The 12,967-nt window shown below is 38.7% G+C and overlaps 2 protein-coding genes across 5 annotated transcripts in view; one reads left to right on the forward strand and one right to left on the reverse strand.

Annotated features, from left to right (window-relative positions):
- The window catches only part of CMSS1 (cms1 ribosomal small subunit homolog), a 225,793-nt gene that overhangs the window by 132,966 nt on the left and 79,860 nt on the right, over positions 1 to 12,967 (reverse strand). The gene's annotated exons all lie outside the window — the stretch shown is intronic.
- The window catches only part of FILIP1L (filamin A interacting protein 1 like), a 192,160-nt gene that overhangs the window by 100,957 nt on the left and 78,236 nt on the right, over positions 1 to 12,967 (forward strand). For both annotated transcript variants that reach the window (XM_039732817.1, XM_039732819.1), the window contains 2 exons: positions 10,062 to 10,358; positions 12,531 to 12,704. In XM_039732817.1, the coding sequence (XP_039588751.1) occupies positions 10,089 to 10,358; positions 12,531 to 12,704 (444 nt within the window). In that variant the 5' untranslated portion in view covers positions 10,062 to 10,088. The remainder of the gene's footprint in view (positions 1 to 10,061; positions 10,359 to 12,530; positions 12,705 to 12,967) is intronic.

The following is a 12,967-nucleotide window of genomic DNA, read 5'->3' on the forward strand; positions in this document are numbered from 1 at the left end:
AAGAAAATTAACATATATGCACTTTGAAGGTGTACATTTTTATTCTGTAGTTCTCACTGTAGCCTCTGCTGCTTATTTCACAACTCATGGACATTGGGCACTCCACACAAACACCAAGCAGAGAAAAAAAACCCACAAGTAAATTGGAAATGGAAATGGCAGCAAGATTTAAGAAGTTTCGGTCTCAGATATCCAGACCAATTAATGTGGGGTAACAAATTAACTTACACTAGATAACATATCCTAGATAATCCTTGCTTACTAACCATACATTTTCACTGAAAACAAAAGCAAACTTCAAAACCTGGGCTTTTACTGTGCTTTTAACAAAAGTATCTTATAAAGGCTACTTATTTTGTACTTGCCGTGAGCACCAAGCACAAGAGCATCACACAGACACACACTTGGTACACGAGTACCTTATTTAAAATGTCCATGTATGTCTGTGAAGACACACACATGCACACCGAAATACAATAATTATCACTGGTTTCTTCCTTTTCTTTTGCTCACAGCTGTTCTAGCTAATAACATTGTAATGTTGTATTTCTTGAATCAGATTATTTTTGAAGAATTGTGATTACAGGCTGCTTTTCAAAGTGACTTTGTACCACATTACCAGCATGTTGAAGGGCACAGAAAATGACCATCACAAGCACTTTGACAGAGAAAATTTACCTTCTGTCAGAAAGGTGGGACCTTATTACAGCAAACACCACGGAAATGGTGCTGGTATGTGCAACTGTGTATGTGTAGGGAAAGTTAACCATTGAAGTCAGAGGTGTAAAAATGGCATTAGGCTGAGTAAACTTCCTTTGCCTTTTATTCTTATAAGCTTCTATTAGTTATATTCAGGTTTTGCATTGGAATTGTTTTGATAAATATTTCTAAAATGAGGATATCTGTTATGCTGCTAAAAACAGGAAGAAAAATATTCAATTTATAGTGGTTGAATCCTGCTTATATGATTAAAATAGAACATTAAATATTCCCATTTTGGTAGTGATAGGATGTTTTGGAAAGTGAGAGAGAATACTATAAAAATGGGATTTTTAGGGTTTTTTTAAACCTGCTATCACAAAACTCACCTTGAAATATTTCTATTCTTACCACACAATGTTGATATTTTGGCTGCATCCAGTCTGCTGAGGGCAGCAAAAGAAGTATGGGCAATTACCTAACTTATATTGTCAGGAAGACAAAAATTGTTGCTTTTGTAAGTTCCCATTTACCAAAATCATGTTGAACCCAGGGAAGAAAGGGCCCATCTGTGCATAAGCAAACACATGAAACATTTAGGAGAGACTTGTGCAGTAAGAAACTTTCCCTGGCTTTTTGAATTCTGCCAAAACATGCACTTACAAAAAAACATTGCCATTACTAAGACAATACTTTCACATAGGTTCACACCATGAACCTCTGAATTAATTTACTAAGTTTCAGGAGAGAGAGGGAAAGCAAAAGCCAGGAGCTTTTGTATTAGGTATTATAATATATAGGTATATGTATAATATATAGGTTTTGACCTGGGAGGCACACGGATCTCATGTTAAAGAGTGAGAAATGAGATATGATGTATGAACTAGATCAGACTGATAACCTGTAAAACATAAAAGCCAGGAAAAACCCTCAATAATTTCACATAAAAACACCTTCAGAAAGAGTGAGAAATGAGATATGAATGTATGAAGTAGATCAGATTGATAACCTGTAAAACATAAAAGCCAGGAAAAACCCTCAATAATTTCACATAAAAACACCTTCAAACAAACCACCTCAAAAAACCAAAAAACCTTCACCATTCAGTAGACAGAAGGCGTGTGACTTTGCCCTCAGTAATTTCGCAAAAAACCACCCTCAAACAAACCACCTCAAAAAAAACCAAAAAACCTTCACCATTCAGTAGACAGAAGGCGTGTGACTTTCCACACAGAAAATTCTGGCCTATCCTGAAACCCAAAACTTAGAAAAATTTTTTTTGCGTTTTTACCTTGTGTAAAATAACAATATGCAAGACTGAAACCAAACAGATGGAGAGTGCTTCTCGAATCCTAAAATACCTCACATGAGCTATTGCCTGTGGGCTTTACAGTAACATGTCACACATGCAAAAACCTATTTGTTTCACAAGTCTGAATGTCCTACCCTTCATTTTCATTAAGGTCTCCATGACAGATGAAGCTGGGAAGGGCCAACCAAAGTTCCCAGTGTGTTCTTCCTAAGGATAGCCTGAGCTTGTTTCTCTGCACATTTTGTCCAATGTCTAACCAGGAGTCCCAGCCTGAATCAAGGCCAGTCCCAAACAGGGCAGAGAGAGAGGAAAAGGTACTGACATCTCTACAAATTTCAGGGAAACTGATGCCTGCAGGGAGTTCAGAGATAGCCACAGTGAGGAAAAACTGAAATTATCAACTGAATTATCCAGCTACATAAATGTCTATAGTCCAGGTAGTTTCCAGATATTCAGGGAAAGGGACAACTTTAGACACACTGTTTCCAAGATAGGAACATTTTTGTTTCATATAGCACTATATCATGGTTTTGCTTCAGGGAATGATGTAATTACAGAGTAATTATACATTGGAGCCAAAAATACAGCAGCTGAATAATAAATATTAAACCATGTTTATAATAGTAATAAATACTAAATTCAATAGTAAATTAAATATTAATAAACATTAAACTACAAACATTATATTAAATAATGTTAACTATTTCTTATGCTCATACAAAGAGAAAATTATATACTTGGAAAGTAAATTTATATAATTGAAATTGGAGCAGCTGAATTTTATTTCTGTTTAATAATAAAAATCTGTCATACAGATAGTGCAAGATTCACTTTTTTTTTTGGTTTTTTGAATTTTGTTTTTTTGTTTAAGAGAAGCAGATTGAATAGCATTACAGAATTTACTTTTTCTAACACCTGATGTTATAGCGACATTGCTTCACCAAAAATCTCTCTTGCGCTAATCCTTATAAATAATCCATTATTAACATCTAATTACAAAATAAGTATGAAACATTTTACTTTAAAAACAAAGATAAAACAAAACCTGAACCCAAGTGAGCATACAGAATAAACACCCAAACCCTATCAATCTCAGAGGCCACTCAGCTAATTGTGTAAAATTCTGCTCAACCCTTTATACCCAGCAGTACAATGCTAAAGACATTCTACATATTTTACTTTTGATTCCTCCTCAACTTTCTGAACCCATGAAAATATGGGTTCAGAAGGTCGAGGAGGAACCAAATGTATTTGGTTTGTGCACCTGCAACTTCAGAGTCCTCCCACTGCAATGAAACCCTTGGCTTCACACTGTGACCTCGTGGCAGGGGTGGCACCTCATGGAGAAGACAAATCACCTCAAGCATGTCCACTGTGTGTCAACTACTTGCTGCAGGAACTGTACACTAGTAATGTGATAAATATAATGTCATCTTCCAAGACTACCATCAACTTGGCAAAATGCTGGACCACAAACTAGGAGAGCTGAATTCCTGTGGAGGAGAGAAAAGAAGGGTTCACAAGAGGTTGTTTCAAATTATTACCAGAGAGAAGGAAAAAAAATTCAGTCTGTGCTTTAAAGTACTGATTCCTGAGCTGGAAGTCTAAACCTTCATTTCAAATTTCAAAAGAGATACCCAGGTTTGCCAAAGAAATGGTGTGTGATGCTTCAAGGAGCTTAAACTCTTGATTTTCTCATGGCTCATCACAAAGAGGTCTATTGTGCAACCATCTGAAGAATCCTATTTAAAACAAAATTTGACATCTGTGAACATTCCTAACCATATATTCCTAATGTGAAAATTTCAAATTTGTTCAAAGTGAGCATCTTATGTTTTCATGCTGTGCACCGTGAACTGTGTGCTTTAAACTGCCAAATATGTGGCAAACACCACCTAAGATTTAGCAGGAGATGGGCTGAGATCAATTATCCTACAGAATGGGCTTAACTTGAGCTCAAGGCCACAAAACCAAGAACTAGTCACATGGCACAGGTTCTTCTCTCTACTTTTCTCCTAGCACAAAATCCAGTGGATGGGAATGTGTGTGTGTGTTTATCTATAGCTATATACCTGGAGTTTGAGACATTACAAGAATGAAGACCAGATCATAAATTCACACACCAATAATGAAATGACAGACAGGTGATACAGATATATTCTTCAAAAGAACCTGGTCAAGACCTCCCACACAGACTCATCCTTCTAAAGATGACTGTAAGCCTGCACATATGCAAAATGGACCTGGGAAGATCTTAGCTACCACACTCACAACACATCCTGCAAAACACTACAGAACTGGAAGGGGGAGGAGGAGGAGGCAACAGATGGTGGAAATCTCACAGTGCCCTTACCGCGAGCAGAATACCATGACAACTCTAACACTGTTCAAAAGGCATCTTACTGTCTCAGAAGAGGCTCCCTGTAGCCAAGGGATGAGGAATCTGACTTGTGGTAAGATGAACATAAACCACAACCAGCACAAAAATTACATCCAGTTCTCACACATGCACTTTTCCTGTCTGGGAGTGTTCACATCCTTGGCTGAATCCAGACCTTCTTCCCCTTTGAGTTACTGCTGCACTTGCAGGATCCCCAAGGGCTTCAACTACCAAAATTTGACAAGATCCTGTGAGGGGGGAAACAAGCTGCTAATTTATTTTCTTTCTGCTGCTTGACTTTCTGCAATTCTGCATGCCAACAGATGCACCAGGATACACAGGTAAGCACTCTCGCATCAGTCTTCCCAGAAAAACGGCTTAATCTTGCCATCTCCCTGCCCGGATGAAACACTCATCTCAGATTCCCTGAGTGAAGAAAGGAGTCTGTTTTCACTAAATGACCTATGCACCATCCTATGCACCAAAACAGCACAGGATCTACTGAGAATGAGAGCACAGCTCAAATGAGATAGCTGGTCATGGCACAGACCACCCCTCTGAACTGAACATCCCTCTGGATAGAAGCCACTTCAAACAGTTTTCAGGAAAACACTAATGCAGTCCACCCAAAAGGAAGGACTGTTTTCTTTGGAAGTGGGGCAAATCTACCACAAAGCAATGCGTTTCACTTAGGGGAAGAATAAATGTCTTAAGCACATTCTGTCTGAAGGCACCAGTTCCAGGAAAGGCTCACTGATGCTGTGAAATGACCATATCCTGGGATTCTAATTATTAAAAAGACTTGTTCATGTTCTACCCAGTTCAGTAGGTGCATTTGCTGGCCTAAAGGTCACACCAGGACTGCAAAGGATGAACAAGACAAACCTTTGCGGGACCCCTTTTCTTCTTGCCCCAGTCCACACTTACAGTGATGGGCAGAGGATTGCAGACCTCCTTCCAAAAGCATGTGCTTTGCAGTCTCCCATTACATTGGTATGCCAAGCAATCAGATCTCAACTCCTTTTAAAAATCAGTCTGATGATAGGAGTCCTATCCATTTCAGCAAATTCAAAGCACTGCCCTTTAAGGGATGCTAAAAACTGGAGCAACATAATTCCTTGGTTAGTCATGGATTTTTGCAAGAAGCAGCAAGCTCTTAACAATTCAGGGTCCTCACCCTGGGATTAATGGAATATGTAGTCCTGTGAGGGATTTTGCTAGCTTCATAAAGCAATCACTGACTAAAAAGGAAAACACCAAAGGTGAAAATAAATGCCTAAATATCTCTTAAAACTCTAAGATGAAGCCATCTCTGAAGGATATTTCAGTCCTTCCCACAAAAGTTGCAGGGATTTCAGAACCACCTGCGAATTCACTGCTGCCAAAGAGACATATGCAGTTTAATCTCTACTTCAGAATAGGACTGAGAGGATGGAGACTAAGTTAACATCATAGAAACATTTGGTCCGTTATTCACCTGGCTCTTAAGGAACGTATATTTTGACACTTCAGATTGCTTGTTCATCATCAAGAAAAGAAAATATCTCCTTTATATGCAGAAAGATAGCATTCAGTTCAGAGATGAACAAGATCTTTAAAACACAGAACAGAAAATAAACTGTAAAAAGAACAAGAATATGAGCAACTAAGAATAGACGCAAACTTTGCTGAGTCTCTAACTTGCAATTATTTGATTTATCAGAATGTTTCAGTATAACCCAATGTCATTGCTCTAAGAATCTGGACCCAGCCTAACCACGCTGCACACATCTGATGAGCTTGAGAACCATCACATTGTCACTTCAAGCAAGATACCAGTGCAAAATCTTCTGTAAAACAGGCACCTGTTTTACATGAAGGAAAGCACAACAGTGCAGAACACAGGTCTTGTGCTATTCCATTAGCACAATTACAGAAAAGTAATCTCTGTTAAGTACCCACAGCACAGTGGTCTGTGAATTCCGGAGATGTGACTTTATGATCTGGATGTTCCCTCTAAATATTCTTTTAATTTTGACACAAGCAATAATGCAACACATGAGAATGCTGCAAGTATCCTTGTTTCTTCTGTTTACATAGTTACAATCCCTGTTGTTTAGTAATTGAGCTAAAACAGATGAAAGATCACAAACGCAAGGCACACACAATCAATTTATTTTTAGCAATTGTTGTTTACCGTTTTCTACAACATCTTATATTGTCATCCCTCCTGGTGGTACAGAGAAAAAGGGCTTAAATTAACTTGTATACAAAGGTTTGCCACAAGACACAAGTCAACTCTCCAGGAGCAATCACAGAGCCCCTGTGAATTACAAACTCTGTTACAAGAAGAAACACTTTTTTCTTACCTCTTTCTTGCACACAAATGCCATCATTATAGAATGTAAGTGTTGGTTGAGACAGATATGCAAAAAGGCAAATTTTATGCTCATTAGTTTAACCTTGAGAACCCAGGGTCACTGTTTTGGGTGCCATGATTTATGATACTTACAAATTATATGGGTCTATTTACATTTTTACCTTATGGAAAAAAAAGCCAAAGAAATAAAACGTTGCTCCTCATTAACCCCTCATGAACATGGAAAGAGTTGCTCAAAACAGAAAATAACCCAATGTACTAAAACACACTGTTGAAAAATTTCGAATCATGCTACTTCTGTCTTAAATGTCACATTACAGTCATTCCAGGGTCTAATAGCATTGCAGAAAACCAGCACTCTTTGGAATAGAATGGGTGTTTTTTATGTTTTGTGCCATGGTACAGGGCATGAGTAGCTGATGTTCTGTCCAAAATGTCAGGTGTGTTTTGAAGGTGAGTCCCTTAGGTGGTGGCATATCTAAAAGATGGGGAGTCTGAAAATTTGAAGGTGGTGAGAAGTTTCAGGGTATGTGAATGGCATGTTTGGTTTTGTCCATTTCTGATGTATCACTTGGCTTGCTACACCAGCAGTTACACTGTGAATTTGAAGTTTTAAATTGCCCTTCTGTTGCTCATACCTATCTCCTCTGCCAACCACATTAGCACTAACAGCCTTCTCTAGGCAGACAATGCTATAAATAATAATGCCTAACAGTGTACAGGTAGTTAAGAAAGTTTAAATAAATGAACTGAGGAAGAATATGTTAATAAAGCAGGCTACTAATACCAGAGTGCTTGTGCCTCTCATCAGCTACGTTCAAGTACCATTTAAAAAGTGCTTGAAGTATACCTGTAGTATTTCACTTCAACCTCTAATAATTCACATTAATTGCTTAATTGGATAAATATTTGCATTAGCAGATTTGATAGTAGGCACTGGCATTCAGGAATGTCAGAACAGAATACAGGTAAAGTGTACATAAGTGCTCTCAACAAGAAAAGGAAAAACTCCATCCTGGGAGACTGAACAGATGCCATTCTCCATAGGAGCACAGCCTGTCTGGCAAGTCAGCTGGCCTTCCCAAGGACCAAGTGCCTTTTGCCAGTGCAATAAGGACTGATCTACCTGATCAGGAAGTAGGCATGACAAACCTATAAGGGAGTTAGCTCTCTACAGCCATGAATACTGGATGGCATGGGGCCTTGAAGCCAACAACATACATACATTGCAAGAGTAAATGCAGGGGAGGATGTCCTTCTGGACTGTTTTTCCAAGTTCAGGATTTCCAGATGCACCCAGTTCTAAAGTTTGAAAAGGTATAAGGCTCTTCCTAATACGCTGGTTTCCCTTTCCTTCCACAAGAAATGTCATATTGACATTTGTTGTCAACAAGTTTGATACTAGCTTGATGTCCAGTTTACACCACTGCTGCAACTTACATGCATGAAAGGGATTTCTTGGACTGCTTATGTAATTCATAGTGTCCTGTGTTTGTGGTATCAAAGCCCATAGAAAAGGTCAGAGTACATTCAGGTTACCTGATTTAGCTCACTACTCCTGCATTTCAACTTAAAAGCATAAGCCTTTAACTGCACACAAAAGCCAAATAGGCATCCAGCATCTTACACTCAAAGGAAACCAACAGCCTTCTTCCCAAGTAGTAACAATCTGTAAGCAAGGGGCAAAAGGTGACTATCCTAATAAACCACACCACAGTGAATACAGGGAATCTGCATTTGACTGAAAAAACAGGATGAGCACCAACTAAAACTAATCATCATCCCCTAACATCGCTGCCAGCCTGCTATGAACAACTCTTGGTTTCCTACATGCACTATAGTAAGCTCTCATCCTAACCCGACATTGTTGATGCTTCACAAAACTGTTCCCAGTGCATGCTGCCATGCAAATCTGACATGCCTTAGACCTGGAGGAACAAGTTTTTCTTATTAATGAGTGCTTCAAATCAGACTAGAAGAGACTTCAACATTATAGAAAATGTCACTTTCTTTTTTGGTAATGTTTCTGAGCAATTCACCCCACTCTCAGATGTCATCCATTATAAACCAAAAGCTACTTCCACCTCCTCTGTTCTTGCAGAAAAACAACAAAAGGAATCATTCTTAGCATTCAGTGGAAAGTTACTACAGTTAATGAGCACAGTCACAGAGATTAAGATTTAGAGTCAGAGTCTGGTGGGAGTAGGGGAGGAGGCTCTCAAAGAATCTTAGCAGCCACAGAATTGAGGCAAAAAAGCACTCAAGAAATCATCTAGTGCCTATCATAGACCATAATGATTTTCTGGACTTTTCAGCAATTAGCTTGGCAGTTTAGTAAGAAAAATTGTGCCTTATTTGTGTTTGGAACATGTTGAATTTCACCTTTGAATCACACGATCGGGTTATTGTTTGCTAGATGGTATCCATGACCACAGTTTTCCAGCAGACGTGGACTATAATCCATTCATTCCTTAATCTGAGTGGTGATAACCAAAACACGAGTTCCTGAGGTTAATCAATATTTACACAGTGTTAGTCATTTATCTGCAATGGCATTAGAGTATGTTTCCTTAACAGTGGCACTTCAAAGGGGCCTAGTTAGGATAAGTCTCCCTTCCACCAGGTACTAATACCTCTAGAGTGCTGGACTCAAGCACTAAAGAAGTAGCAAGGTTTTATACTGCATGATTTTAAGGGTGGACAAGTCATAATCTGCAAGGTAGTTTGGTTTTGGTGGTGGTGGTGCTGGGGAGGGAGCATTTACAGTGCTGCTCACTTCTTGCAGTCTGGATGTGTTTGTTAGTCCCTGCATTTTGCCAAACATGGATAATGCAGCCTCCGTAGCTTGCAGTAGTGGACGACTACTTTTGTGCTCTCCCTTGGGTAGACAAAGGAAAACAGAACACTATCAAAGTGCAACAGATAGATCTTCCTAGTGAATAGTTTCTGAACCTAAATCTGCCTCATCATAATAAGTATCTACCCGAAAGGTGAGCTAGGCCTTGTCACAAAATAGGAAACGTGGTTTGCAGTGATGCACCCAGTGCTGCTGCTAAAGATGATGCTTTTGAAGTATCAGGGAGGGAATTGTTACAATGGCATAAGACCAGTAAACACTCACTTCACTACAGACATCCACTAAGGATCACAGCCCAGTCCTGTTGGTTTGCATAAGGTTGTCAGCTTTTGTCAAATGACAAACAGCCTTGTGCAGAAGGAGAATTACCATTCTAGAGGGAATAACACCCACCATCAATTATAGCAATAGTTTTACAGTCTCTGTTAGCTAAAACAATTACTTTTTTCCCCAGTTTCCTTCAGCTTCAGAGATATAAACCATGCATTCCAGAACTAACAGCACCGAAAGCCCAACCAGACCAAAGCTGAGCCAGCCAAGGGTGAAAGACCACCACAGAGAAGAGGTTGGTTACAGTGGGAAAGGAAGCACACAAACACAGCAGAAAGAGAAGGACGATGTAGCCCAAGCCAGCACCATCCTGAGAAGTCCAAAGGCAGAGAAAAAACAAAAAAGTTCTGTCAAGAAAAGAGAGGATCTCTCTCGTGATGACTTGCTATTTCTTCTGAGCGTCCTTGAGGGTGAATTACAGGTAATGTATTGTCCTGATTTATATTCTAAATTAAAAGACACTCCACCCTCCAACCCCATTATCTCCTCCACTACATACATATGCTGCTTTTTTTTTAAGAAAGCACCTTACACAGTCTGATGCAGGACAAATATGAACATATTTGTCTTGTATCATACAAAAACACCCCAAAATTATAGCTATTATAGCTATCGACAGGAAACATGATCTTTATACCACAAGTAACTCTTAAAGCAGACAACTCATAAAACTTTCTAGTTGTGCTGCCCCATTCTAAGTATCTTCAAATCAAAGTATCTGCCATGTACAGCTGAGATGGAGAACATATTACAGACCTTTAAGATATTTTACTTAATTATGTCTTATCCTCCCATCCTGTGAAGCCATGAGTTTTACTCCCTATGAAACAGTATGTGCCACTTCACAAGAAGAAACTCATTTAACAGTATTCCAACACTCTGGGCTAGAAAAATCAAAATAGCCATTTTATTTCCCATAGTACAAAGCAAATGTGTTACATGACACTTAGCCCCCAAGTTACTGGATTTTAAGAGTGAGCATTTTTCTACCTAGAAAAGGAACCATCTGTCAAGTGGTAAATGGTGCTTAACCTGGTCAAACATCATTTTAGGAAGTTGGAACCAGATTTCCAGTGAGCAGGGAAAATATTTCTGTGGCAGACTTATTACACAGAAGCAATAACTTTAAAACTACTCACAGGCACAGAAAAAAACAACCTGGCCAAAGTGGCCTAAATAGGTGTAGCACATGGTGTCAGAGTTTATTACCTAGACAGTACCTGGGTAGTTCTAGTCTTAAAGTGTGTGTGTATGTTTATACAATAATACAGACATGCTGAACAGAACTCACATGTGATATGAATATTTAATAGCTGCACCAATATTTGAGGGTAGATTCAAGGCAAACTTCTACAGAGTGTTTCATTATCCAAACAGAACAATTTCCATATTTGCAAAACATTTCTCTCCTGCCCACTTGGCCTTTCTTAATTTAGGTTAAAGTTCAGATGTCACACCTTTTTGTATATTTATTTATATTATACACACACTCTTCATTACATGTGCATCATATAAATGCAAAAATATAAATGTAAATATATATACACACACTCTTCAATTATTAAGCTTTAAAGCTGGAATAAGGAATTGAGAAACTGGAAAACAATGAACCTGAAATGAACATTTTAAAATCACATCTGAAATTTAAAAGGAAGCAGCACTATGAATGAAAAATATAGGAAATCATCTTTTATCCCTTATTTTCCACCTCCAGCACTGCCAAGTCAAATTACTGAAGATCAGCTGTCATTCCAATCATAACTAAATTTCTAATTTAGATGTCATTCCTTTCCAAGTTCCAGAACATTCAAGGTGTACAAAGACCACTCTTCTGTGTTTTGCGAAGGATTAGAAATAGACTATTTTATATTTTAACGTTTGTTTCAACAGTCATAAATGGGGATACAGAAGTCTTCCAGCCAAAAGGAGTCAGACTAGAAGCCTGGTATATCCTTGTCTCTGATTTCCTTCCTTCCTGGTCTATCCTTCTAGGATTAGCACATACTTGTTTTTAACTTGAGATGATTGCAGAGCACAGATGTTTGAGACAGTTCATGTAGCTTGTATCACTGCAATAAAGGGAGGCAGGGGGCCAATCTCCACCACCAGAGGATGCAGAGTTGAGGGGAACCCCCAAGAGGAACACATCTGTAGTGTGTTTAAACTACAGGAGTCATCTCCACCCAAAACATACAGAATGTACAACACTTTCAGGTTTCAAGAAACATCCCACCATCCTGCACTAACAAGTCAATTTCTAATACCACAAGACACACTTTGCCCTGAAACTTTTTCTTGTGAATGCTGCACATTAGTCCAGAAACAGCAAAACACTCTAATCATTAAAGAAGTACTTAAGCTTTGATGAAGGGTCTGAAGATCTTTGGAGTTTATGTTGAACTTAAAATACAAAGACCAACACTTCCCTCATGCTTTTCAACTGTCTTCACATTTCTGACTGTTTTGTAGCACTTTACATACACAGTGTTATTTTAGAAGCTTTTCAGTTTTCTTAAAATCAAAAGCAGAGAGCTAACCTGTAAATACATAAATACAGTTTAACAAGATAAAGCCTTAATTTGTGTTTCTGCAGGCTCAAGATGAAGTTATAGGAGTACTTAAGGCTGAAAAAATTGACTTAGCTTTGCTTGAAGCACAATATGGCTTTGTTACTCCTAAGAAGGTGTTAGAGGCACTCCAGCGAGACGCTATTCAAACAAAGGCTGAGCAATGGCAAGAAGATGTCTATGAAAAGCCTATGGGAGAGGTAAGAATGAGTAACTGATATTTAACCATAGTTCCCACCAAATTCAACAGAAAATCTCACCCACTGCTAGGGAAGGAGGGAAATGAGCTCTAAATCTGGAAAGGAACATGAGTGTAAGTGAGAGCAGAACAAAGTCCAGGGTCCAGCTGGGACCTGAATCTAGTGATCCTCACCACTTATACTGCAGACTGGGACTTTATACATCGACAGACATGATTTTGTCTAATTCAAACCATCTTATTTTTCTTTTCTTTTCCCTTCTG

The sequence above is a fragment of the Passer montanus genome, unplaced genomic scaffold (genome assembly GCF_014805655.1).
Source record: "Passer montanus isolate IOZ18808 unplaced genomic scaffold, ASM1480565v1 scaffold80, whole genome shotgun sequence".
Taxonomy (NCBI): domain Eukaryota; kingdom Metazoa; phylum Chordata; class Aves; order Passeriformes; family Passeridae; genus Passer; species Passer montanus.